General features: G+C 36.4%; 1 protein-coding gene across 4 annotated transcripts; it reads right to left on the bottom strand.

Annotated features, from left to right (window-relative positions):
* Nucleotides 1-1,801: 1,801 nt before the first annotated feature.
* CDC7 (cell division cycle 7) lies at nt 1,802-27,622 on the bottom strand. Of its 4 annotated transcripts, none has more exons than XM_061411247.1 (13): nt 27,515-27,622; nt 27,052-27,139; nt 26,660-26,837; nt 18,266-18,349; nt 16,390-16,525; nt 13,269-13,362; nt 13,041-13,183; nt 11,914-12,166; nt 11,199-11,294; nt 10,258-10,436; nt 9,367-9,449; nt 4,905-5,054; nt 1,802-3,593 (listed from the first exon to the last, which is right to left on the bottom strand). In XM_061411247.1, the coding sequence occupies exons 3-13, from the start codon at nt 26,772-26,774 to the stop codon at nt 3,196-3,198; spliced, it is 1,731 nt and encodes a 576-aa protein (XP_061267231.1). In that variant the 5' UTR covers nt 26,775-26,837; nt 27,052-27,139; nt 27,515-27,622; the 3' UTR covers nt 1,802-3,195. The 4 variants fall into 4 exon arrangements, with proteins under 4 accessions (XP_061267231.1, XP_061267230.1, XP_061267229.1 ...); XM_061411246.1 differs by having other exon boundaries at nt 26,660-26,854; XM_061411245.1 differs by having other exon boundaries at nt 26,940-27,139.
* Nucleotides 27,623-27,646: the final 24 nt, after the last annotated feature.

Below are 27,646 nucleotides of genomic sequence, written 5' to 3' on the forward strand. Positions count from 1 at the left end.
CAACTTGAAACTGCGTTTCAAAAGATCATGGCTTTTCACTTCAGATCTCTAAAATGTCACTATTTACTATATACTTGCCTTAGCACTGACCTTTGTGGTTACTTTGTTGAAACTCTTGCTGTAATTTGACACAGCATTAACTACTTCTGATTACTTATCTAGTACACGGGTGATAATACCCACCTTTCAAGAAAGGAAGATAGTTCAAACACACAATTTGACAAAATTAGGAAATGGCAACACCAGTTCTAAGAATATAGGAAAAAAATCTGAACAGAGAACTGACATTTCTGCCTGGTGTTAGTGTTCTTTAAAGACCACAGACAGCACGCACAGTTGTAGGCGGAAACAATCCATCTGCAGACACTGGCAGACAGCATTACCCGCCAAATTTGGCCACAGTTTCTTAAGATAAATAACTTTTCGGTGACGCGAAGGGCTGAAATTACATAAACAGCAGAAATTACTAAAACCTAAGCCTACGAGTTTTGTGGGTTTCAAGATTTCATGCAATCAATATTCTGACATCTGTAACACCATTTTGTTGCTAAAATGCTGATGCCAGAAACAGATTAATAACATCACTTGATGACTTTTGTTCTGATTTTGAAATAAACTAAGTTTAATTCTTTGGAATAACCATTCTTGAGCCACATTTTCATTTAGGTCATTAAGACAACCATAAGCATCTCCTTATAAGGAAAAGTTTCATTAAAAATGCTGGAGAGCTGCAGCCTGTTTCGAAAACCAATACTTGTGGCCTGTTACATTAATAGTTCTAGATGTCTATGGTTTACTAGATGAGAATACCCATAACAGCTTTATCTCAAGAGTCTGAGCAATAAGAATTTTAAAAAGCTGACAATGAAAAATAGCTGAATATTCTGGGAACTTACAAAATAATAGGAAATGGCATTAACTAGTTATCTTCTCAATCTTTCCCTAGAAATGCTGCTAAGTCACTTCAGTCGTGTCTGACTCTGTGCGACCCCGTAGATGGCAGCCCACCAGGCTCCCCGTCCCCGGGATTCTCCAGGTAATAACACTGGAGTGGATTGCCATTTCCTTCTCCAATGCATGAAAGTGAAAAGTGAAAGTGAAGTCGCTCAGTTGTGTCCAACCCTCAGCGACCCCATGGACTGCAGCCCACCAAGCTCCTGCGTCCATGGGATTTTCCAGGCAAGAGTACTGGAGTGGGGTGCCACTGCCTTCTCTGTCCTTAGAAATGACTATTGCAATATCTTTTAGGGAGATATCTGAGATTATAAAATAGTCTTCAGAAGGCTTAAAAACCTGAAGAATATGAGAAGCTCTTTGCTAATTTTTATCCACAAAACAGCCAAAATTGAGGCAACATTATCTAGTTGGATTGAAATTCCCTGAGAACTAATTTGTAACACTGCATATCTTTCAGAAGACTAGCTCCCTTTTCCTTCCCTTGCATAACAACCAAATTCTATTCTTAAAGTCGAATGTTTCAACTTTTCTATTCAAAAGACATTAATGGAAAGTTGAAACAATAGCCCTGAATATTAAACTTCCTAGAGAATGTCTCCTTACTTGCATTTTTAGTAAATTTTTCTTCCTGTTAATTTTCTGAGAACATGTTGATTGTGAACCACATTTCTATAAAAGATAATCTATCTTTCATAAATTACTTTTGTCAGGTCTACATCTGCTAATCTATTACCTATTATTTGTTTGAGAGAGAACTCATTAATGCCAGAAGGAAAATGTACCTAGTGGTCAATACTATTTTTTTTTTTAATGTATTTTTCAAATGAGTAGTCTGACACTGACATAAAAAATACGAGGATGACTTTATTAAACATACAAATTCAAGAACATTCTTTTTTTTTAAGAGAAAAAACTACCGCAATAGAAGACAGTAGATCAATGACCATGGTATACAAGTATAATACTTGCCAAATGGAATATGGATTATGCCAAACTAATTCAATGCTCAAAACAACAAAATGAATGTTAAATCCCCCTAAGTTGTATTATACTCTGTGACTACCAAGTGGGAAACTTCTCGGCAGACCTACACCCCTAGACTCAATTCTCTTAGTAAATCTGACACGCTGTCATTGACATATATATATATATATATATGTAATTGACATATATATATATATATATGTAATTTTGTATGTCATAATACATAAACCTCTATCTTAGTTCCTTTTCTACTCTGCCTACTTCATTAGCACTCTTCCCAATGCACCCAAGACTCTAGGAAGCATCTTTCTCTGACCAGGACCAACTTACTCAAAATAGGATACAGAGATCTGAATGGCTCTAGGCAGAGGAGGAATGTCCAATAACATTGTCAATTCTGTGTTCACTCTCCTTTTAGCAGCTACCTAATTATATCTAAGATAGAATGCAAAAACCATATATATTCAGAGAAAAAGAAAAGCATTTTGAACTATCAATCTTTACCTTGGTGCCACAGCTTCCCTTTATCAACACATTATTTTAACTTCCCAACTATCAACACAGGCGGTATTTAACAAAGTACCCAGAAGCCTTGGAAAGCACCATAAAATTTCCAAGGAGAATGTGTTTTAGATGTGGGTAGAGAAGGCAAAAAATCAAGAGAGAAACCATTAAGAAAAACATGGCAATTCACACAAAAAAAGTATTAAAAAATGAATAAATAAAACTCAATTTTAAGTAATATCCCAATATTTTCTCATTGTTTTAGTGTTTATAAAAGGTATAATACATGCCTCTAAAAAAGGAAATTATCTTCTCTACCTTCAGAATAATTAGAGGACCAGTATCAGGTTGAGTTTTCCAGAAACACATATAGCTCAAAAAATCCAGTAAACTTGAAGTTTTTTGACTCACTGAAGTCTTTAATCCCTGTCACAACCCTCAATATCAAGACTCATACCTTGAAGCCGATGTACCAGGCTAAAACTGCTCCTATTTCTGCAGATGGCGGTGACAAACAATTAGGTAAATGAAAGATCTGATTCTACTTGGGTAGATCTAAGTCAAAGATCATTTTGTCAGTCCAAGAACTATCCTAGGCAACTTAAGTAATCTTAATCTGTATTTTAGAATCTGCTAGGGTTAAATAAATGATTCACCCTGACCTGGTCTCTAATCAAGAATTTATGGCTATTACAAATAACTCTTTTTCACTTTACCTCACAATACACAATAATAAACATTAAAGAATAATCATAAACTCATATCTTTAAAAAATGGATGCAACAAAGCTTCCTCTGCTGTTATTCTTGAAGCTGGATTCAGATCTAGGAGTTTATCAAGCAGGTCATAAGCTTCATCGGGCACCTCATCCCAGCCTTCTAGATTGGTAGCAGACTCCTCAAAATTGCCCCCACAGCCATCACCGTCACCTTTATATGATGGATTCCCTGAGGGCTGTGCTTGAGGTGTCTGTATGAAGTGAACAATTTTATGGTTTTCTGTCTTCTCTGAAAAAGCTGGGTCATGAGAACTGCACTCCTGTATATCACTTATTAATTTAGGAGTGTTAGAATTTATACCTCTAAGCTTCTCACAAAGTTTTCTCAAGTCTTGTGCTGGAACCTCTTTGCTACACAATATTGACTTGCCTAAAAGAGAAAAAATATACATATATTATATTATTTGAATATATCAGAAGTCTCTCCCATGAGAAACATTCAAGTCCAACTGTTTGTGCATATATTTACACTGAATGGGAGATAGAGCACCATGTGCTATATTTTAGTTGTGTTTTACATCATGTAGTTGAAGGTCAACTCATAAAGTGGGAGACAGTAAGAAGAAAGCAGTGCCTTAATAAGTAACATAAAGGACTCTCTTGACTCTGCCAAAATCTTCAGCTTCATCATATTCTGTAATCTTTAATCAGCTGCAGTCCCCATTCCCTCTTCCCCTTCCAAGCTTCTACATGTTTCTGACCACATGTTTCCTATCTTTGATGAGGATGCCCTGCACCCCTCAACCCCCATGCCCAGAATACTCCCACTTACATCACCATTCAGTTCAAGCATTATTACCTGTGAGGCCTGACACTCTCAGAGTTCATTCTAAGCCTCTGTTGTATCCTGTGACAACTTCTATTACTTTTGCAGTTCTGTATTGTAACCTGTATTGTAATATCTGTCTGTCTCACCTACTAGACTATGAATTCGTTGAAGATAGAAGCTATCATTTTCTCAACCAACTGAAAAACATACTCATGCAAGAACACAATTGCTGATGTAACAATCTTGCTTTCCTTTATGGTTCCATCTCCCAAGTATGTATGCCATACTTCATCCTATTACCCTCAGGTAAGTTTCTTGTAACACTGGGTTTGTCTAAAGGTTCTTTCGGGTTTTGGGGAAAACTCCGAACAAACTTTTCGGCTAACCCAATATTTTCCAACAAGGTACAAGGTTGTAGCCTGACTCTGCTGCAGGACCACAATTGCCACTGACTTTTCCTGGTAGATTAGACCATGGCACTGGGATGGATAATCATTTTTGCAGTGGTTCTTACTCAGAAATAGCTCTTGGTCAAAATCACTTGTTTTCTCAAACTAACAAATGTCAACCCTTTCTATGCATAACATTTTTCTGAATCATATTTTCCAGGAAAACATGGGATGAGACCAGTATATGTATTTCCTGAGGCTCCTCTGATAATTTTGATATGCAACTTTGATTAAGGCACACTGATTCTGGGGCTGGGCAAGAGGCAGCCCAGTTACTTTTGAGGTGGGCTGACTTAAATTTTGTCCCAAAGGAACGTCCCATAGTTTGTAGTTACTAACACCAGAGAACTTTACGAACACAGGACATGTTTATTTGTAAAGAGAATTTTGTAATAATTTATTAAGTGATCTGCAGGAGACTAGCAAAGGTATGTGTTTCATTCTATAATATAAAACTGCTTACCAAAAGTTTTAGCAGCCTGGATAGTTTCCCTGGTTCCACGAATTGTCATAATTTGAGCCAAAGCAGTTAAATCATCACTTGCTTTATAAAATGGATATCTTCCACTAAGCAAAGAAAGGAATATGACGCCTGCAGACCACATGTCAATTGCTGTAACAGAAAACACACTTAAAAAAAAAAATCCCAATCTATGATACTTCTACATCAGTAGCTCTCATTCAAACCCTCTTAAGAACCTTAGAAGAATTCGGATGCCCTGCCCCAATCTCCTCAGATGTTCTAATTTAATTGTGCTGGAACAGGGCTTACGCATCAGTTTTTTAAGTTCTTCAGGTGCTTTTACGTAATTTCAAGGTTGAGAATCCCTGGTCTAACATCGTTAATGCAAAATACAGTATTTCCTTTCTTGAGCAACATGAAAGTTGGTTAAGTTTAAAAGGACATTTCATCACTAAGTGTATGCACATTTTATAACATCAAAATACATCCAAAGTAGCTACACAGGAAAGAAAAATTGAATGTACCCCATGAGTTACACAGCATAGTACTGAGAGTGTTTCACTTTAGTGAGAAGTATTAAACATTAGAAGTTCATCTTCAGCCAGATGCTAACCCTAACTTTTATTGTGGAAACTTTAATCTCCAGAGTTCTTACAGTTATGACTAAGACCAGCTCAGCCTCATGTGAAGTAACTCATTAAAAAATTCATTTTTAGGGATCTCTTTTCTCCTAATGGTTGAACTCCCAGTATCACCAGCCCCTTGACCACTGCATCACCTGACTTTCTTGGTTTCCTCTGTACCTCTGCCTTCTCCTTCAATGTTTTCTCCAAGCCTTAAGGGCTGAGTTTCCCCAGAGTTCCAACTTCTATCCTGTATACTTTCCCTGACTGGCCCTTCATCCACTTCACAGCTTCAACTATTAATACCTTTTACACAGTCCAGACCTCCCTGAACTTCACTTACTTTTTTTTCTGTTGGACATCGCGATGTGGATTTCTACAAACATCTCAAATCAATGATAACCCCAGTCATCTTTATCTTTCCCTGTACACGTTACTTCTTTATTCTCCCCTTGGTTACTGGTACCCATTCAAATCTCCCAAGGTAGAAATCTGATCAACATCCTGGATGCCTTTTCCCCACCAGCTCATACCCAAATCCCACATCCAATTATCCATTAAGCTCGGCCACCTTTCCAATTCTTCACTTTCTGTTCATTCCTATTATTAACACCCTGGTTCAGGTTTTCACCATCTCTCATCTGGACCTGCACACACCTCCTCTCTGCATACCTACCAAAATGACCCATCTAGAATACAATTATTACCATCTTTTTCCCTAGAATAACTTTCCAAAACCTACAGGATATAGTCTAAACCATGTAACAACTGTGATCCAAACTTGTCTACCTCTCTCCAGGTTGGTTTCTCACCACTCCTTGACTTTCACCATACATTCTAGCAACACTAAACTTTTATTGATTCCTGTATGACCATGCAGTTTCTTGAGTTCCTCTGCCCATGAAATCCCCAATTCCAATTCATTCTCTTTTCAGATGTTCTTTCTTCCATGAACTTCCCTCCATAATCCCTTCAGATAAGAAGAGTTAAGTATCCCTAAAATACTCTGTATAAAGTTTTAGAACCATACTTAACAATTACTTTATAATTATCTGCGAGTGTGTCCTGACTAGAGTGGAAGCAGATAGTTTTATTCATTTTTTTAGGTCATTAGCAAGCACAGAATAAACCCACAATCAATGAATACATTTCTGTAAAGTCCATAATATAAGTGAATATAATAGGATTCATCTATTCAAATAAGATGTTTTCTGGGTTCCTGCTCCAGAACAACTCTTTCAGGTTACAGACTTTTTCTTTTTCAACATAGTTTTGGAGGTCCTAGCTACAGCAATCACAGAAGAAAAAGAAATAAAAGGAATCCAGATCAGAAAAGAAGAAGTAATGCTCTCACTGTTTGCAGATGATATGATGCTGTACATAGAAAACCCTAAACATAGTATCAGAAAATTACTGGAGCTAATCAGTGAATTTAGCAAAGCTGCAGGATACAAAATCAATACACAAAAATCACTTGCATATCTATATACCAACAATGAAAAATCAGAGAGAGAAATTAAGAAATGAATCCCACTCACCTAATCAGTGAATCCCACAACAAAAAGAATTAAATATCTAGGACTAAACTTACCTAAGGAGACAAAAGAACTGTACACAGGAAATTAGAAGACACTAATGAAAGAAAGATGACATAAACAGATGGAGTGATATTACATGATCCTAGGTAAGAAGAATCAATATTGTGAAAATGACTATACCACCAAATGCAATCTACAGATTTAATGTGATCCCTATCAAATTACCAATGGCATTTTTCACAGAACTAGAACAAAAAATTTCACAATTCATATGGAAACATAAAAGATCGTGAATAGCCAAAGCAGTCTTGAGAAAGAATGCAGTTGGAGGAATCAACCTTCCTGCCTTCAGATTATACCACAAAGCGACAGTCATCAAGATAGTATGGTACTGGCACAAAAACAGAAATATAGACCAACGGAACAAGATAGAAAGCCCAGAAATAAACCCATGCACCTATGAGTACCTTATTTTTGACAAAGGAGGCAAGAATATGGGTCAAAGACAGCCTCTTCAATAAATGGTGCTGGGAAAACTGGACAGCTACATGTAAAAGAATGAAATTAGAACACTTCCTAACACCATACACAAAGATAAACTCAATGGATTAAAGACCTAAATGTAAGACCAGAAACTAAAACTCTCAGAGGAAAACATAGGCAGAACATTCAATGACATAAATCAAAGCAAGCTCCTCTATGACCCACCTCCTAGAGTAATGGAAATAAAAACAAAAGTAAACAAGTGGGACCTGATTAAACTTAAAAGCTTTTGCACAGCAAAGGAAACTATAAGCAAGGTGAAAAGACAACCCTTAGAATGGGAAAAAATAATAGCAAATGAAACAAGTGACAAAGGATTAATTTCCAAAATATACAAGCAGCTCATACAATCAATACCAGAAAAACAAACAACCCAATCAAAAACTGGGAAAAAGACCTAAACAGATATTTCTCCAAAGAAGACCTACAGATGGCTAACAAACACATGAAAAGACACTCAAGATCACTCATTATTAGAGAAATGCAATCAAAACTACAATGAGATATCACTTCACACTGGTCAGAATGGCCATCATCAAAAAGTCTACAAACAATAAATGCTGGAGAGGGTGTGAAGAAAAGGGAATGCTCCTGCACTGTTGGTGAGAATGTAAATTGATACATCCACTATGGAAGACAGTATGCAGATTCCTTAAAACACTAGGAATAAAACCATCATATGACCCAGCAATCCCAGTCCTAGGCATATACCCTGAGGAAACCAAAATTGAAAAAGATACATGTATCCCATTGTTTAGTGCAGCACTATTTACAATAGCTAGAATGCAGAAGCAACCTAGATGTCCATCGACAGATGAATGGATAAAGCAGTTGTGGTACATATATACAATGGAATTATTACTCAGCCATAGAAAGGCATTCATTTGAGTCAGTTCTAAAGAGGTGAATGAACCTAGAACCTATTATACAGAGTGAAGTAAGTGAGAAAGATAAATATAGTATTCTAATGCATAAATACAGAATCTAGAAAAATGGTACTGAAGAATTTATTTACAGGGCAACAAAGGATAAACAGACAGAAAATAGACTTATGGACATAGGGAGAGGGGAGGAGGGGGTGAGATGAATGGAAAGAGTAACATGGAAACTTACATTACCATATGTAAAATAGATAGCCAAGGGGAAGTTGCTGTATGACTCAGGAAACTCAAACAAGGGCTCTGTATCAACCTAGAGGGGTGGGATGGGGAGGGAGATGCGAGGGAGGTTCAAAAGGGAGGGGATATATGTATACCTATGGCTGGTTCATGTTGAGTTTTGACAGAAAACAACAGAATTCTGTAAAGCAATTATTCTTTGATAAAAAATAAATTAAAAAAAAAAACTCTTTAACACTATTATACTGTTTTCACAATAACAAAAAAAAAATTTAATCAAACACACAATCATGTGTGTCCCAGAAGAATTCTGAGGTATTAGGCAAACATAAAAATTACAAGTCTTAAGTTAGCAAAGACTACTAAATACAATTTTTCCCCCCACAAAGGTAATATTAAAATTATTTCAAATCATCTCGTAACTAGATAAGCAAAATGCAACCTATTGGGGAAAAAAAAAGGCAACACTAGATTTCATTAATAATACTATCTCAAAAAGGGAATGTCACACTGCTAGAACCACTTACATAATTTAGTTAAAAGCAGAAGAGCTCAAATTTAGTCACAAGTAGACAAAAACCATACAATGAAATTTATGGCAACCAGTTTAACTGGATTCTGTATTTCTGGTGCAACATACCTGTAGTTTGATTGGGGCACTTCGTCAAGACCTCTGGTGCTCTGAATCCTGGTGTACCTGCCCTGGGTGCAACCTGTTGCCGCCTTATGATGATGAAATCAGTTTAATTATTTAAAGCCAAAAAAATAACACTCATCAGTTTAGTTCACAGTAAATTCTACTTTGACATCTACATAAATAAAAGTTATTACAAAGCAAATGATAACCCAGTGGGATGAAAATCCTGGATTTTGCTTCTATAGGCCTCCCCTCACACACCAGTTCCCAGGCCTTATTTCAGAAGGCTTCACGGTACTTTCACACATTAAAAAGAGGTAGTGTAGGATAAGAGTCATAACGGAAAAATAGACTAAAACAGGAACTCTGGGATATAAAAATTTATATCTGTTTGGAGTGATTAATTATGGAGATACTTGTTCACTTACACACTTGAGTTAATCAGGAAAGGCTCATGAAAGCTTATGAAAGTCCTGAAGGGAAGAAAGGAATTCATGTGTGGCAAAAGAGTTGGGAGGTGGGAGTGAGAGAAGAGTTCAAGTATTTGGTTCAGGTTACTCTACACAGGCAGGAATAAAGAAAAGAAGATAAGCTTAAATCACCAAGTAAAGCATGCAATTTTGAAGTTTCAAAAGAGCTATCCCTACCGCTACAAAACCATTGCATGTAAAAGCAAATGTGCTTCCCAAAGAGCACGTGTATGTAAAGGGACAAGCATGACAACAGCTGTCATCTACTCTTCAAGGTACTTATCTGTATCAGTGCCTGTGCCGTTCATAGGACCGCCTTTTTTCTTTTCACTCACTTATATCAATTGTCCACCAAAATCAATGTAATTTCTCATCTTGTCTGGCACCATACTGGTGGTTTTACAGCACCATCAAAACACATTACCTTGAAAGGCAAATACTGCAAACTTTATCTGTTGCGTAACAGTCACAGGTCAGGGTAGCTGGGCAAGAACTGGCAGTTTTCCTCATCACACCACTATTCATAACTTTGGTAGAAATGGTCTTCTTTTTTGTTCCTAATTTTCTAGACAGTAAATCCACAGTCTTTGACTGCTTCATAAGCTGTAAAAGAAAAGTCATAGCCTCTATTTTCATGACATTTAACATGATGCTAGTATATGCTAGTAACAGTAAAAGCAATAGGGGAAGTATAACTTTCAAAACTGCTGAACAGGCTGTTGGAATGTAAACAAACACTTGCCTATCAAAACATTTAAGCTCTTTTTAGGTTTCTGTGTTGGGTAAACATAAAAATTTACTAACCAGTCCTAGTTTGGTGAATATCTGAATTGCACTTCATTAGAACTTTCCCTGAAATGTTACAAAAGTATATAAAAGTTATGTTCTAGTGTCTAACTCCATTTCAGAACTGTAAACTGCACAATTACATCAGCCAAAATCAGTTTTAATTTGTTGCTCATGCTATCTAGCTGCTATAGGATATCATAAGTCCATTTAAAACCATTTAACATTGATGACAGTTTTTTGAACTTTACAAACATCTTTATGCCATCAACTGTGCATCAGAAATGTGTTAGTTGTTGGGAGCTCACAACTCCAACCATTCAGACAAGGTCTAAATGTTCCCTTAGAGAAAGAGCAACAATAGGCAGCTAATCAAAAATGACGAAATATTCCACTAGAAAAGTTCATACCTGGAGAAAATCAAAGCACTGACTAGATAGATGCTCAAAGCAGTAACACCTTCTGCTAAAGAAAAAAACCTTAATAACTTACTGATAATAAAACCTAATCTAGCCATTCCCTAAATTCTCTCCAGTGTGACACTGACTGATGATTGAACTATTAAGCTACATTACTTACTTTCACTGCAGGGCTCTCATGTGAAATGGAGCTGTGTATATTGAAATTTCTTTCTCCAAAAACAGAGCGCTGGACAGAAAGGCCTACAGATCCCTCCTACAATACCAACAAAAACAAGGAAAAGAAGGATTATATCTGTAACACTTTCTGCCAGCTGTACTCTGCCATAGTTTTGAGAGAGTTAAGTGACATAAAACAAAAGCAGCTGCATCCAAGTCATCCTCAGGCACCAAAACACTTCTGTGAAAGGAGAAAATAGTCTAGACAGAGTTCTTAGCCACCATACAGTGTTATCACAGTCCACAAATATACATAACTGAAAAATTATAAAACCACCTGCATGGATGTTACATGTTGCTGTGCAGCTAAAATGGAGATAGACACTTCGGAATTTTTTCCCTCTACAATGTTTTTCTTTTAAAAAGGATAATATAAACTTTACACATGCAGGGGTAAATTTATTATTTTCCATTTTTGTTATATAATACAATTGTAGTGACAAAGACATTATAAACCTACGAAGCAAAATTTTCAGTTTCAAATCATAAAACAATCCATTATAAATCTCAGTGAAATCTAACAAACTGAATCTATAACATATATATATATATGTATTTTTTAGTTGCAAGTATCCTCCTAGAATTAGAACTCCCTCTGTTGGACAGAGTACATTTCTAAAACTGTACTGGTACTTAAGAAATCAAAGAGGTAGAACCTTTCCATCTTTTCCGTGTTTAGTCTGAGTTTGTGTGTTTGTGTAGGGCCTTTTAACAGAAGTTTTTGGGGTAGATTGCTGATCCAGCTCTTTAGGTGCTGCTGGGCCACTCAATGAAATCTTGTTGCCGGTGATTACATAGGATTTATTTTGTGAACAGCTTTCCTGGTGAGCTTCAGACTGGACAAATTTGAGCAGCTCTATTTTAGTATCATGGGTTCCTTGGGCCAAACCAAAGTCTACCAAGGCATACCTATGAAACAAAAATAAGCATTTTTATTTCTCTGTAACATTGAAAGCTTAGTAACATCCACATTCACACAGAAACTGTAAATCTTTTGGTGATAAATTAAGGATTTAAAATATTCTTGAAGAAAGAAAAGTTAAGTTTTACAGACAAGGTAAAACTTGTCTTAGACAATTAAATAGCTAACTACTGAATTAAGGAAAGATGTCTCCCCCACACAGAAAACATCTTTTCTCCCCTTCTTCCAATGGCTTGTGCAGACAAGGAAAGCAGATATAAACACGACCCTTTGTTCTCTGATGGTGGCAGAGATGGCATCATAGCAGATAATCTTTAATTAAACAAGTTTAAAATAAAAATAAATTAAAAATCATGGTTTAAATTTACAAGTCAGGAGTACAGAAGCCCAAGAAAAGAGGTTATGGTTCTATTTTCCTTACTATACTCAATATGATCCACTGTATAAACAGCAGTTTTTAAGTTGTCAGCTTACAATGCCTCTATGTATATCATCACCAGAAAAAAATAAAAAATGCAAAACTTTTCGTGTTGAAATAGGAAATTGGCTATCATGTGGTCCAATCCCCTCATTCACTAAAATGAAGCCCAGAGAAATGTATAAGGTTTAAAAAAAAAACTAGAACCTCTCTAAGTCTCTTAGCTATTTCCACTGAGCCATGGCACATCTAATGATGTATACTGTCTTACTAATACAATTTTATCTTCTCCTTGAGGGTATTTTCCTTCCCGAACCACAATGAAAATCTAAAACAGAAAAATCTGGGCATGGTTGTTGTGGTATGTTTTAAGTCAAAGAGATGGACCCCACAGCACAAATTCATTCAAGTATAAATATTTTCTGGTAACTTTCCATACTTACTTTTTCAAGCGCCTATTATATAAAAAATTGCTGGGCTTAACATCACGGTGAACAATACCAAACTGATGAATGCGTTTCAAAGCTTTGAACAGATTAAACATATATTCCCGTACTTCTTGAAAAGAAAGAGAATTCAAAATGTCCTAAAATAAAGTTATGAATAAGGTTATAAGATTGCTTTCAATGAAATATTTAGCCGATAAAAATTCAAGAAATATTAAAACCTACCAAAAAGGACTCATGCTCCAGATATGGCATAGCAATAACCACATGATCATTTTTCCTAAAGCAGTATTTAACTCCCATGACATTGTCTTGCCCCCTAGTGGAAAAATGAACAATGAACTTTGGAGGAAAGGTCAAATGAACTGAAACTTTATGAAGTTTTTTAAAGAAATGCAAGTTTAGCAATACATAAATAACACCAGGAAACTAACTTAAAGCCATCACCATATAGGATAGTCTACTCACTTAACTGAGGTTTTTTTTTTTTTTTTAAACAAAAACAGCATCAGTTATAAGGTTATAATTCAAAAACAAAGGTAATTATAGCTTTAAATGGGGAAGTGACAGAATGAGAAGGAAAAGATGACTAATAAAAACGAATTAACAAGACTTAGAGATAGGATGGTAACAGTAATGAATAAATCAATTAAAAATAGCTAATAATTGTTGAACATTCACTACATGCCAAGCTCTGATTTAATCAATCAATCATACTGATCAACAATTCAAATAACCTTCACAACAACCCTATAAGGATGGTACTATTATTCCCCCCTTCCCCCTTTTTTTTAACAGATAAGGACACTGAGGACCAGAGAGGCTAAGGAATTTCCCCAAGGTAACTAAACTAGCAGGTCACGAAGCCAGGATTTGAACTCAGGCAGTACGCTCCAGATCTAGACTTAACCACCACACAACTTCATAGAAAAATGAGGAAAACAGGGTAAACCGATTTCCATGGTTTTGAGTCTGAGTAAAACAACATAGATACCAACAAAGCATGTAGAGAAAATAGGGGGGAAAAAGCATTAAAACTAAAACCTCATCAATTTGATAAAGATACTTAGATACAAGACTACATCTTAAGTGAGAAGTCAAGTGTAAGTCAGTGACTGTATTACAGATAAGTGATACCTAAAGTTGTGAAATTATTAAAGAGAAAACTGAGCCTTGGAAAAATCTCAAGTTGGAGGGCAAAATAAGGAAGAAGGGGCAGAAAGCCCAGACAGGAATGTCCACAAGTAAGGAGTTTTGAAGGAAGGGGTGATCAGTAAAGAGGTCAACGAAAATAAGGACTGAGGAAAGGCTTTCATTCTGGCAAAGGGGAATTAACTGCAAAGTAGAATTAACTAATTTTCAGAAAGTAACTTAAATGGAAAAGGCCAACCAGGATTTAAGGAGGAAAAACAGAATACAATGGAATCAGAACATAAAGACAGTTTTTCTGAAGTAACTATCAAATAAAAAAATAAAAACCAGTATGGGAGCTAGAAAGGAAACAAGATCAGGTAGACTTCTTTAGCATGTACATTGCTGAAGAACTAGGAAAGAAAAAGTTGTAGAAGGAGTTGTTTACAGTATAGAAAAAGGAATAATCTTATTCAGGGTACTAGAAGGTAGGTGCCTTACAGTAGCCACTTTATTTTCCTGTCTTCTATAATAAACAGACAGCATGTTCATTCATTCAACAGATACTTAGTGCGCCCTGTTAATCAACAGACACTATGTTAGACATTTAAGGATGCGATGGTGAATTAAAATTAACATGATTTCTGCCCTCATGAACTTTACTATCTAGTGGAAAATATGGATAATAAACATGGTAACAAATAATGACAAAACATAAGGGTTTTAAAAGAGATCAAACGGTGCTATGACAATGAAAAAAAAAGGATCTCATTTAAATCAAAGATCGCTTTGAAGTCATACTGTTGTTGCTCAGGGCAGAAAGATAAGGAGTCAGCATGCAAAGACTGGCAGGGGTCTTCCTGGTTAGGGAAGCAGTATGGGGAGTAGCCCTGAAGTGAGAAAGCTCCTGACTCAAATTTGAGGAGCTAGAGAAACTAGGGCACAGTGAAGAAAGTAGAAAGACTGACATGAGATAAAGTTGGATATTTTCCAAAGAACATTGAGAAAACATTGAACAATTAGTGGAACTAACAGTATCCAATCTGAATTACATACATACGTATTTTTATATTTTAAGGATCAGTCTGGCTGTACTTTGACTATGGGTTTAAGAGAGGAAGAGAAGAAGCAGTCTATGTAGTAACAGAGGCTTGGACTAAGACAGCAGTTGAGAAGATAAACAGATATGGATGAGGTTTTAGATGTATTTGGGAGGCAAAACTGCCAGGACATGATGATGGATGTGGACTAGGAGAGATATGGAAAAACTGTGTGATGATTTCTGGCTTCGGTATCTAGGTAGACTATGGTGCCATTTGCTGAGATGGATAGATGAAAACAGACTGTGGCAATAGGTAATTCTGGGGGCCAATGAGGGTGGATTAAAATTTACTTTCTGGTGTACTAGGTTTGAGATGTTTATTAGGTACCCAAATGGAAATGTCAAATAGGCAGGTGGATATACATATATATAGATATATAAATCTGAGTTTTATATATATATAAATTTTTATATATAAACACGAGTTTATACATAAATATGAGTTCTGAGGTTATATACACTTGTGGGAATCACTACTATGTATTTAAACCCATGTGGAATACATGACACCACTTAAGAAAGCCTAGAGAAAGCAAGCCCAGGATCAAGTACGGAAGAACTCCAACATTTAGGGGTCAGGTAGAAGAGGAAGAACTGACAAAGATACCGAAATGAAGGCCAAATAAAGCAGGGAGAAATCAAGGAACAGATAGCAGTAGAGAAGTCTAAAGACAACGGTTCAAATCAATTACGCTAAACACTGCCAGGCGTTCATGTGAACAGAAAAAGGAACTGGCAAAATGAAGTCAGGCAGAGAGAGACCAACATGCTAGTAGATTCTGTTGTTCAAAATAAAGAGATGAAGCTGTTAATATCTAGGGAGATGTGAAATATGAGTTCCCCACATTTTAGACCATGGAAGACAAGGTCTACGATTTGGTAGGAAGATTAGAAGACGTCGTAAGAGAACAGAAGTCAAGCTGAGCCTCAAGGGAAATCCACCCTAAAAATTAATATAAACTTCACTAGCCATTCCAAGATTAGAGGAAAAGTGCCAACAAACTGTAAACACCCGAATGAAGAATATGTTTAATTCACAGACAATCTCATTATCCCTATGAGGTATCTATTAATATCTAAAAATCTTAAAAATCATATACAGCAGTTACCTACCCAGCCACAGTTAAGCACTGAAGTTCAGCTGCAATTCTTATGGGGTGACTTGTTGGAATTAAGTGTTTTAGAGCAATTTTCTCTTCAGGTCCAACTTGTAACTGTGCTGTAGCCAAATAAACAGAGCTGAAAGTGCCTGTAAAACAATTTATTAGAATCTTTTAATATTTGGCTTTTAAAAATGTTTATGAGACAAAGCTAAAATAATTCTTAAAAACGGTTTGGAAACTAAAATTATCATAATTTATCATGAATATTCTAATGATACTGAACACAAAAAGCAAATACATTTGTATTAATAAATGGAACTTATTTTCAATTTTTAATACATTCTTAACTGGTGTCACTTTTTTAGGTGGTATATTAGTTCAGTAAAGCTATACAGTAAATCTGTTTGATTGGATCAGCATAAAATATTGGTATTTCCATGGTATGACCCATTCCAGTATCTCTTTCCACAATACTACCATTTGAAATTACTATCTGTAGACTTGGATTCAGGTCTGTTAGAAGCAAAAGTTACAATAATCTTAGAGGAAAACCTATAACATTTTTCATTTTAAAAAGTTTTTTTTAAATTTTAAAATTTACCATGACACTGTTAAACAGAAAAAAAATAAAAGATTGGGTGGTCAATTAAATTTGAGAAACACTGAGTTAAAATAAATTGATAGATTTCTCATTACAAAATTTTCTAGACCTTTAATATATTGAAGTACATCATAAATAACCAAAAAGGCACTATACATGCTGTAATTTTCAAACTTATTAGCCTCAGATCACACTCCATCCCTCTGCCTCCCAAGAATAGTTAGCTATTTGTTAGGAGGACACCAGAAGGGCTTCCCTGGTGGCTCAGTGGTAAAGAACCCTGCCAATGCAGGAGACATGGGTTCAGTCTGCGGGTTGGGAAGATTCCCCTGGAGAAGGAAATGACAATCCACTCCAGTACTCCTGCCTGGGAAATCCCACAGAGAAGCCTGGCGGGCTACAGTCTATGAGGTCCCAAAGAGTCGGACATGAATTAGCAACTAAACTGTAACAACAAAGAGGACAGCAGAGTTTTTCAGAACAAAGATTTTGAATACTAAGTCAGTGCTGGAAAAAAGGTAAGAAAATTGACTTAAGTGTCAAAAACAGGTAAGAAAAAAGATGTAAAGATTTGATTCTTATATCCCAAATCATCTCATCTTCTAATTTCTCTGTACTCACTGATTCAGCCTTTTCTCAACTGACACTTAACTGTAAAAACAAACAATGAAAAAATAGTTGTTTTTCTTTTTTAGTAAGTTTTTATTTTCTATCTCTCAATATAGTCACCAAAAAGTTCTGTTATCTTTTATCTTCTCATTCCCTTCACATTTGTCTGCTAAATTTGCCATTCATTCAGTCAATATGATTGTGTCTCTGAATGGTATTTATGTATAACACTGACCATCCTATAAATATTCTACCAGTTTATTTTCATCAATTTGCCATCTTAGGTTTCATATATGTTTAATTCTACCTAACTGCAATGGAAAAAGAGAAAAAAAGATTTGGCTTTCCCTGATCAAATCCCCCCACTTAAATATTAAACTTTTTATTTTTTATAGATAATTACCATTAGTAGTTATTTATATATTGATATCAATACTTTTAATAGTATAAAATTATAAAGTTTCAAATAGGACTGTTCATTTTATTGTAAGTATTTATTCTTCCTTTATTTCCAAGGAAAAGAGAAAAGTTATGCCAATTAGTAATATAACCATGGTCCTTGTATTTTAAAAGGGATATTTTTCCATAAGAAATAATAATGAAAACCAAGATCATACAAAGGAAAACAGGAGGGGAAAAGAGCTTATAAAGATAATGAAGTATACACCCAAATTACCTTCTCCAATTTTGTCCTTAATCTTAAACAGATTACCAAGCTGTGGTACAGCTTCATAAAGCTTTTCAATATCTTTTTTAACACCTGTCAAGGCAAAAAAGAATTCAGTTACAATTAATGAGTATATTTTATATTTTCTTAGGTTAAAATGTCTCAAAATAATTTCTAAAACATAAGTAATATGTTACATTACATTAATTACAAACAAAAATAGCTAAAATAAACCTTAAAATTATAAGACTAAAACCCCATCAAATTGCTAACTCACACACCTCTTGAAGGAACAGACAAAACTGAAAAGTAACACTCACACCCAATTGCTGCTACTCTAAAATTACACTCCAAAAGACACACTGTCACTGCATAGAGTACAACACAACAAAGAAGCTAAGTTTAAAAAATAACTAAACAATCTGAGCTGCGATCACTAGATGGCATGACAACGACACAACGCAATTTTCTTGAAAACTATATTTCCTTCTTCCAAAGATGCAAAATCTTACAGGTTTGGAAAAGTTTTATATATTGAATAATCACAGTATACCCTAGAAAGAAGCTCTACTTAAAAAGTATCAGAATGTTAAGAAAATATTCTTTAAAAATTGTCCCAATTACCAGTAGTATCCTATATCCTGAAAGCAGATAAATCATTACTTTTAAATAAATATAAGGTCTTTGCAAAAGCCTACATGGTTAAAATACAGAAAGGAAATAATTCAAAATGTGATAAACTACTGGATACAAAGGAGATTTACATACTTAAGAGTCCACAGATTTTATTACAGTATCTAGGCCAAGCATTAGCCACTTTTAAAGTTATTAACAACACTCTGCATCTGCAACAGTTTAAGATATTTTCAAAGTACATACACATGTATTATCTTTTCAGATACAGCATTTTTTCAGATCTACATAACAGCACTGTGATATTGGGAGAACAGACATAATGATCCTGGTCTTTCAGGTAAGGAAACCATATTCAGGGAAGTTAAGTCACTTGCCCAATTTCACAGAGGTATTGCTGACAAGTCTATCGACGCACTCATTTAACACTGTGTTTTAAAAAATACCCAGCAATTGGTGTATTAAAAAACAAATGAACAAAGTTTGTGAAGCTCCTGTTTTCTAGGAGCTTAGTCTAGTGGCAAAGAAAGAGGTTAAAAGCTCATTTTTAATACAAGATTTTAATTGTAATATTAGAAGAGTTGCAGAGTCTGACACGACTGAGCCATTAAGCACACACATACTCATATATATTAGTAGGTAGAAGGGGAGGGGAATGAACATCTCTGAAGGTGCCTGGAAGCTTCAAGTGACAGTTAACCTGTGTTTTGAAGCATTTACCAAGTAGAGAACTGTACAAGAAGGCATTTTAGGAAGGAACTACTATGCATGCAAAGACAAGCAAAGGGAAAAAGGCAAGGATTACTATGGAGGGAGGGGAGAGTAGGAGAGAAGATAAAAACTGAGTGTGGTCGAAAAAATTCAAAAGGAAAGGCAGGATGCAAATAAAAGCCATGTAAAGTTATTAAGCAGGAAGATGACAAGTGGAAGATAAATTTGAGGGGAAGAATACTAAGAGGTGAAAATTATATAAGAGGCCAAGAAGACCTAATCCAGAAGTCTTTCTACTCTATCATTCCATCTAAGTAACATAAAGAACTTACTTAAATTATTTAAATTACCCTCACAAAGAGTCAGACACAACTTGGCGACTAGACAACTAAAACACCTTCCCACCTACTGTGCAGGTGAACTGGAACAGCTTCATGGATTTCAATACTACAAGAGGCAATATAACAGTAATTATGTGAACCAGTTTTAGAGATGAGAGGTCTAAATCAAAATTCTGGCTCCAGCTGGTATGACCTTTCTAAAGCACACAGCTTATATCTGTAAGCCTTAGTTTCTCCATCTGTAGAATATGGGGTAATAATAGTACCCATGCTGCTAAAATACTATGAGGATTAAAAAACAATATACAAAACACAAGCGCAGCTTTTAACACAGTATCTGACACATGGTAAATATTAAATAAATTATACTGGTGATTCTTATTGTTGCGGTTATGATTACCAACATTTCTTTAGGGCTTTTGCTCTTCCTGTTCCCCTTGCTTGAAATCCTCTTCCCTTATAACTTTACATTGGCTAGATCAATCCTCAGTTTCCTCTGACATCCTACTTAAATTAGCATTCCTCCCATTATCCACTTTACCCTGTTAATTGTCTTTTGGAGTTCTTATCTGCTACAGAATTACGCTGTTTATTTAATTGTTTGTTGTCTGCCTCCTCCCACTAGAATATAAGCTCCATCAGTACAGGCTCCCTGTCTGTATAATTCACAAAGCACTCAGCTCTTAGAACACTGTCTGGCACATTCGTTGAATGAATGAATTTTTACTATCATTATGGTCACTCAGACAGCTGCAGAAAAAAAAAAAAAAAGCAAAAGTTTATAAGTTACAACAGAGTGAAGCCAAAGACAACAGAAATCCCTTCACTATTAGCTACCACACTCCTTCACTCTGGAAACCAAAACCAAGGCCTGTGGGGAAGGCTGGCTTTCTAGCAGTCATTGTTGCCACAGTCAATTATAATCATGTCTAATGAGTGTCAAGTCCAACCAACTTCAAGTTCCAGTGTCACAGAAAAGGCATCACGAAAGGGCACTAAAATATGTTCAATTTGCTATAACATTTCTTTGATTCTAAGACATGATTTTAACAACTCTCAAATTGGGATGCAACTTACAACTGTGGTTGGTCAGCATCAAAACTTACAGAACAGGTGTCAATAACCTGGAGAAAATGTTAAAAATCAGAGGAACATTCACATTTAACTCTTAAGACCCAAATGACTGTAGGGAGGAATTGTAGAGGTTATGAAGAACAAATCAAACATAGGCCAGCTCCACATAACTGAGCTCTTAAGAACCCATTAACAATGGCTTTTTTTTTTTTTTAACGAATTCTTCAAAGAAATTCTGCATCGCTACTATATGAGAACAATACTAGGATGGAAAAAATAGGGTATCAATGACTCTGAATACAAAAGTTATTCAGAAGAGATAGATCCAAAATGTTTATTTTCCTTTTCATGTATGTACTGGAGATATATAATTATTTGTCTAGTTAGAGCTAAAAGAACTCTTCCAGTAGGTATATTAAAAAAATTCTAATGATAAGGAAAAGCCTTGTGTCACAGTATAACTGGCAGCATTTCTGAGCAGTACATAAAATAATGGTATATCTTAACAATCAACAGTGTTTAGGTATGATGAAATATTTTAACAACCTTTTGTGGTCTTTTTATTACTAAATGTATTAAAGTGTTTGTGTGTATGCTTTGCTGTATGTACATGATTAATAACATAAATAGCTTTGTAGTAGGATGATACAGTTTCATATGGCTATTTAACTAATCAAAATTAAATAAATTTAAATTAAAAATTAACTTCCTCAGTCACACTAGCCACATACGACAACATACAAACATCTCTGTTATTGCAGAAAGTTCTACTGGACAGTGCTGATATAGATACTCTGAAATCTAAAAAGTCTAGAGTCAACTCCTATTATTAAACCACATTAGTGCTCAGGTTTTTAACCTGTAAAACAACGGAGTTGAATTAGATGAATTTCACCTTCCAATTATAACATTCTATGGCTTTCCTATGAGTTCCATGTTCAGAATCTCCCTTTGCATAAACATGAGCTGGCAGTTAGTAGTAGAGACGCTGGTTAGCTGTTAGAAATAACTAGAAAGAAAATATAAGTAGTAAGAAAATACTGTAATGCACAAGCCATGTGAATGACTATGCAAGCTCAATGTGCTTCCATACCACCAGCACTTACTATGCAGTTACCCATCTGTACAAAATTCAAATTATGATTATATGAAGGTTTCCTGCTTGCAGAACAACTTTGATGTTTCTGAATGGAAAAACTTCCTGACAATCAAAGTGAATGAAAAATCCCCAGTGTGGAAAAACCCTCAGATTCTGAAGTGGAAGATGAGAGTTGATCTTGGAAGACAGTTTTCATGTCAAAAGCTAGAAACTACTACTAAAGGCAGAGACCAATGAATATCAGAAACCAATGAAAATACACTTTGAGGATTGGGGAAAGACCCTGAAAAGTCCACAAACTAAAATATTATTTAAATTATTAAATATTATTTAAATGAAGATCTAGGCTTCTGCTTTGAAATTTTAAGTGAATTTTTTCCTGTTTCGTAATATATCTAAATTGTTCATAGCAACAACCTCCTTAACTATACTCCCTGCTTTCATCCTCAAGGACCTATAATCTATTTGTAACATAGTAGCCACAGTTACCATAAGTCACCATATCACTATTTTGCCCAAACCCACTAATAGTTTCACATCTTGTTTCACATAAAAGCCAAAGAACTACCTCCTTTCCCTCCTCTCTTTGACTTCACTCTCATCACTCATCTCCTTGCAGTCACATGACCTCCTAGCTATTTCTAAATGCGAGCACACTCCCAGCTGAGGGCCTTCACACTTGCTGATTGCTCTGCCTGGAATGCTCCTCCCCAGATATATGCATAGCTCCTTCTTCACTACCTTCAAGTCCTAGTTCAAGTGTTACCATACTAGAGCTTCCCTGGTAGCTCAGTGGTAAAGAATCTGCCTACGAATGCAGAAGACAGGGGTTTAGTCTGGGAAGACCCCACATGCCACGGAGCAACTAAGCCCGTGCGCCATAACTGTGTTCTAGGGCCTGGGAGCAGCAACTACTGAAGCCCAAGCAACCTAGAGCCTGTGCTCTGCAACGAGTGAAGCCATTGCAGTGGGAAGCTGGCACACTGCAGTGAAGGGTAGCCCTGGCTCACTGCAACTAGAGAGAAGCCTGCGCAGCAACAAAGACCCAGCACAGCCAAAAACAAATACACATTAGTTTTTTAAAAATGTTACCACACTGAAGCCTTCTCTGACCAGTTACTAAAATCACAATCTCCTCCCCAATACCTATCTCCCCTACCCCGCTACATTTTTTTTCACTGCACTAATCACTTTTGAATATAGTATTTATCTATTTTCTGTCTCTATCCACTAGATTGAGGGCACTGATTTTTTTTTTTTTTTTTGTCTGTTTTATGAACTGATTTATTACTAGCACCTAGCAAGGTGTTATGTTAAATGTAACAGAGGTTTAAGAAATATATATCATATAAATGAAATGCTTTCAATTACTTACTATGGAGTAACACTGATACTCTAGGAGTATAAGTCTTGCTTATTCTGGGGCTTCATGTACTGCCTAAAATTATGCTTCCTGTAACTTGTTTTATACATAATTAAATGGCACCCCACTCCAATACTCTTGCCTGGAAAATCCCATGGATGGAGGAGCCTGGTAGGCTGCAGTCCATGGGGTCGCTAAGAGTCGGATACGACTGAGCGACTTCCCTTTCACTTTTCACTTCCATGCGTTGGAGAAGGAAATGGCAACCCACTCCAGTGTTCTTGCCTGGAGAATCCCAGGGACGGGGGAGCCTGGTGGGCTGCCATCTATGGGGTCGCACAGAGTCGGACATGACTGAAGTGACTTAGTAGCAGCAGCAAATGTAAATTAAGATTACATAATTTAGGGAGATCACCCAAACTGGACACTCTTGAGAGTGAAAGGGGGCACTAATAATTACACTGTGATAACAGGCATAAACTGAAACTGTTTCAGGCAAACCAGGATGTTACCTATAACCCACTTCAGAAGTGTGGGCTAAGAGCTATTCACATAACACACCAAAAGCAAGCCTTCCAATACAGTTCAACAGTATAGAGGAGACATTAGGAGCACATAGAGTTTCTTCTTTCGCTGAAAAGATCTTCATCACTTACTAAACTTGGCATAAGGTAGACACTCAAAAAAATAAAAATAAAAAGCTTGCTGAAAATATGAAAGAATAAACTTTTGCTAGTTTAAATAATATCTATTGTTTATTGTTATCATTTATAAATATATCTACTGTTTATAGATAGTATCTATTATAGAATAAACTCTGCCAGGTACTTCATTCATTGTAGCATTTTTTGTAACAGGAAAAATGGCAAACAATCTAAAGGTTCAGTAAGAAAAGGCAATTGAATAAATTATAGCATACCATGCAATGGAACATTAGGCAGTCTAAGCTACAGAATATTTAATTACACTAAGAAATGTTCAAGATACATATTGCTGCTGCTGCTGCTAAGTCGCTTCAGTTGTGTCCGACTCTGTGTGACCCCAGAGACGGCAGCCCACCAGGCTCCCCCATCCCTGGGATTCTCCAGGCAAGAACACTGGAGTGGGTTGCCATTTCCTTCTCCAATCAATTGCTAAGTTAAAAATGGAGATTAGAAATAAACTGGCTGTGATTCCAATTTTTTTTTTAAATCTATCTCTGTATGCACAGGAAGACTAAAGAAAGGTAACAAAATGTCAACAGTGGCAACATCTGGACAGTGCCATATTCTCTTTCTATATTTTCTTCTCTAAGCATGTACAATAATTAGAAAAGTTACTATATAAAAAGCTGACCAATATCCCAAAACAAAGGGTCATACTATGAACCCATTATACTAAGATTTTTACTTTATATCCTTGCATTAAAACATGCATTCAAATATTTTCAAGCACCTACTATGTGCTGAACAGAGTAAGGCTCTGGGAATAAAAGATATACAGAAATCCCACCATTCAAAAGTTATTCTATCAAGGCAAATCATACTAGATCATGAAACAGTTATGTGCCTGGACTTCATCAGCTTTATTCCTTATTCAAGTCATGTTTTTGATATAATGTTGGCTTTTTATTAAGGGTCAAATAAAAAATAACCATATGAATACAATTTAACATGCTTTATAAATTATAAAAAGTACTGTTTATAATGTTCAATGTTCTGTGACATAAAAGCTACAAAACTTTGGAAATCTGGAATAAAATCCACCCCACTCTTTATTTCCTAGCAGATTTTCAGAAGAGTATTAGAATAGCAGCTTTTACCTGAACATTTGCTAGAGCCAAGTCAGATTCATTTATTCATATACTCTGCCTAATGCATAATGTATATCCGGAGCTATACAAGATACTGCCTTCAAGGAGCTTATAGTATTACTGAAGAGGTAAGACACACAGAGTGCTTAATAACACAAGAATAATAATATAATGACTGTTACTGTATGTGTCTGAGGACATAGGGAAAGCTGAACCTCGAAAAACAGGTAATTGCAAAAAAATGGATGGGAAGAGGGAGAGTATCCATGAAACTGGATGAAAATGGCATTTTAAGATTGTTCTAGTGGCAGTGTACAAAATGAACTGGAAGATGAAAAAGGAAGTGAAAGGTGGCAGCTTAAGTAAGAAACTTCACTGTAATTCAGGAGCAAAGTGTAAGGGAATGAAAGTGGGAATGGGAAGATAAAATTGGGGAACTGGATGAGGGCAGCAAATACAAAGCATAAATCAAAAATAACTTTCAAGTGTAAAGTTTTAAGTGTAGAAACTTTAACTGGAATACTAGTGGCTTTCATCAAATAGGGACATCAAAGGGTACTTTCATCAAATAGGGTACTTTAACATCAAAGATGAGTTAAGCTTTAGTGAGAAAGCAAAAACATGGGATGTCATATTTTTCCAGGGTTCAAGTTAAAGTTTGTTTTGTAGTGTTTGTGTGTATATAGGTATATCTCATGAACAAAAAGTCAAAATTAATATTTTTGAAAAAAGCACTAAATATGCTTAAGACAAAGATGGAACAAGAAGATTTAGCTACATTTTAAGGGGGAAAAAACCAACAGTTAATTGGAACTCCTATTTAATCAATATTTATTGAATGTCTACTATGCTGCAGACACAGTGCTACAGCAGGGATAAAGGTGCACATTATAGTGTACAAGATCAGGCACTGTTTGATACTCTTCTCATTTCAAGGTCTGGGTGAGAGTCAAACATTTCCTGATGTACACTGAGATACAATCCTTTAGTACTGCTACAGACACTTCATTTACTTTTGTCAGTGAATTCTACCTTTGAATACCTCAGTCAAAGTCCCTCCAATGTCCATTTCTAAATTCAAGCTTAACGCAATATGGTGAGTAGAAATAAGAACACAGGTCTAGAAGAGAAATTCTAGTTTGGCTATCAACAAACTGTGATCTTAGACAAGCACTAATATTTAGATTTTAGCAGCTTCACCTGTAAAACGACATGGCTGGACTACAATCCTTCTAAAATGCAATCCAATCCTAAATCTTAAGTTTTACCGATTCGTAAAGTACTCCTATATAAACATACAACTCACTTTAAGATTCAGTGTTTTGGTTGTTTTTTTAATAATGGAAATTACAGAATTGTTTTCTACATGTCTTTGGAAATAAACACATACCTGGTGGTTTAAAATTCTGCTCTTGTTTTTTTAATGAGCCTTCCGCCTGAAACCGGCCACCAAGGGGAGAAAAAGCCATTGGCTCATCCATCTGAATCCCCAAAGCAGGCTCCATCACAAAGCAAGTGGGGTGCAAAATGCCAGTTACAGAGTCATGTCCACAGGGGAACCAAAGCAGCTGTGAAAATCAGAATACTGGAGAAGATGAGAAGTTTAAATCATTTAGTGAACTAAGCACTAAAAATGCTACTGTCCCCAAAGCAAACACTTAAAAACGCACCTTTGTCCAAATCCCCAAAGGAAGGAAAGCCGTGAACCATTTCTAAAGATTCCATGGGCCTCACTTTCACCTCCCAGACATACCGGCAGGGGCTGAAGGGGAAACTGCCTACCGGGGGAGTCTCCGGTAGCAGACGGCGGTGGGAACTGCAGAGGCAGCGAATCCGGTGGGGGAGGCCTTAGTGTGGAGAACGGTTTGACCTGGAGGAAGAGGGTTGGAGGAGAACTTTTGACTACTGAAAGGGAGCGCCGGGAGGTTTGTCCAAGGCCTCGTGCAACGTGGTGGAGAAATGATAACGTCACGTCTTAGGAGCGCCGGGCGGAAGAGAAGGGGGACATAAATGGGATCGCTCCTGGAGGCCGGCCCGCGAGCTCCGCGGGGAAAGACCTAGTCCCTCAGACCCGAGACCGAACTGGATGCTTAGTGCGCAGGCGCAGCACATTCCCGCCGCGGGTCAGTGGGATCCGCAAGGGTTTGGGGTGTTAGTGAGCTGCAACGAGAGGGAAATCACAATCTAGAATTCGTTCCTAATCCCTCACAATCCCGCGCCATGGATCAAACCGTCGGAAACTCACGGTTTAAAGGAATACGACTTCTGGGACTTCCCAGATGCTTGGGTCGCCGCCTCCGAGTCGGCCAAACACGCCTGCGCAACACTTCCCGCCTCGCCGCTTCCAGTTGCACATGCGCACTGTAAAGCCGTCGGG

This window comes from Bos javanicus, chromosome 3, assembly GCF_032452875.1.
Source record: "Bos javanicus breed banteng chromosome 3, ARS-OSU_banteng_1.0, whole genome shotgun sequence".
Classification (NCBI taxonomy): Eukaryota; Metazoa; Chordata; class Mammalia; order Artiodactyla; family Bovidae; genus Bos; species Bos javanicus.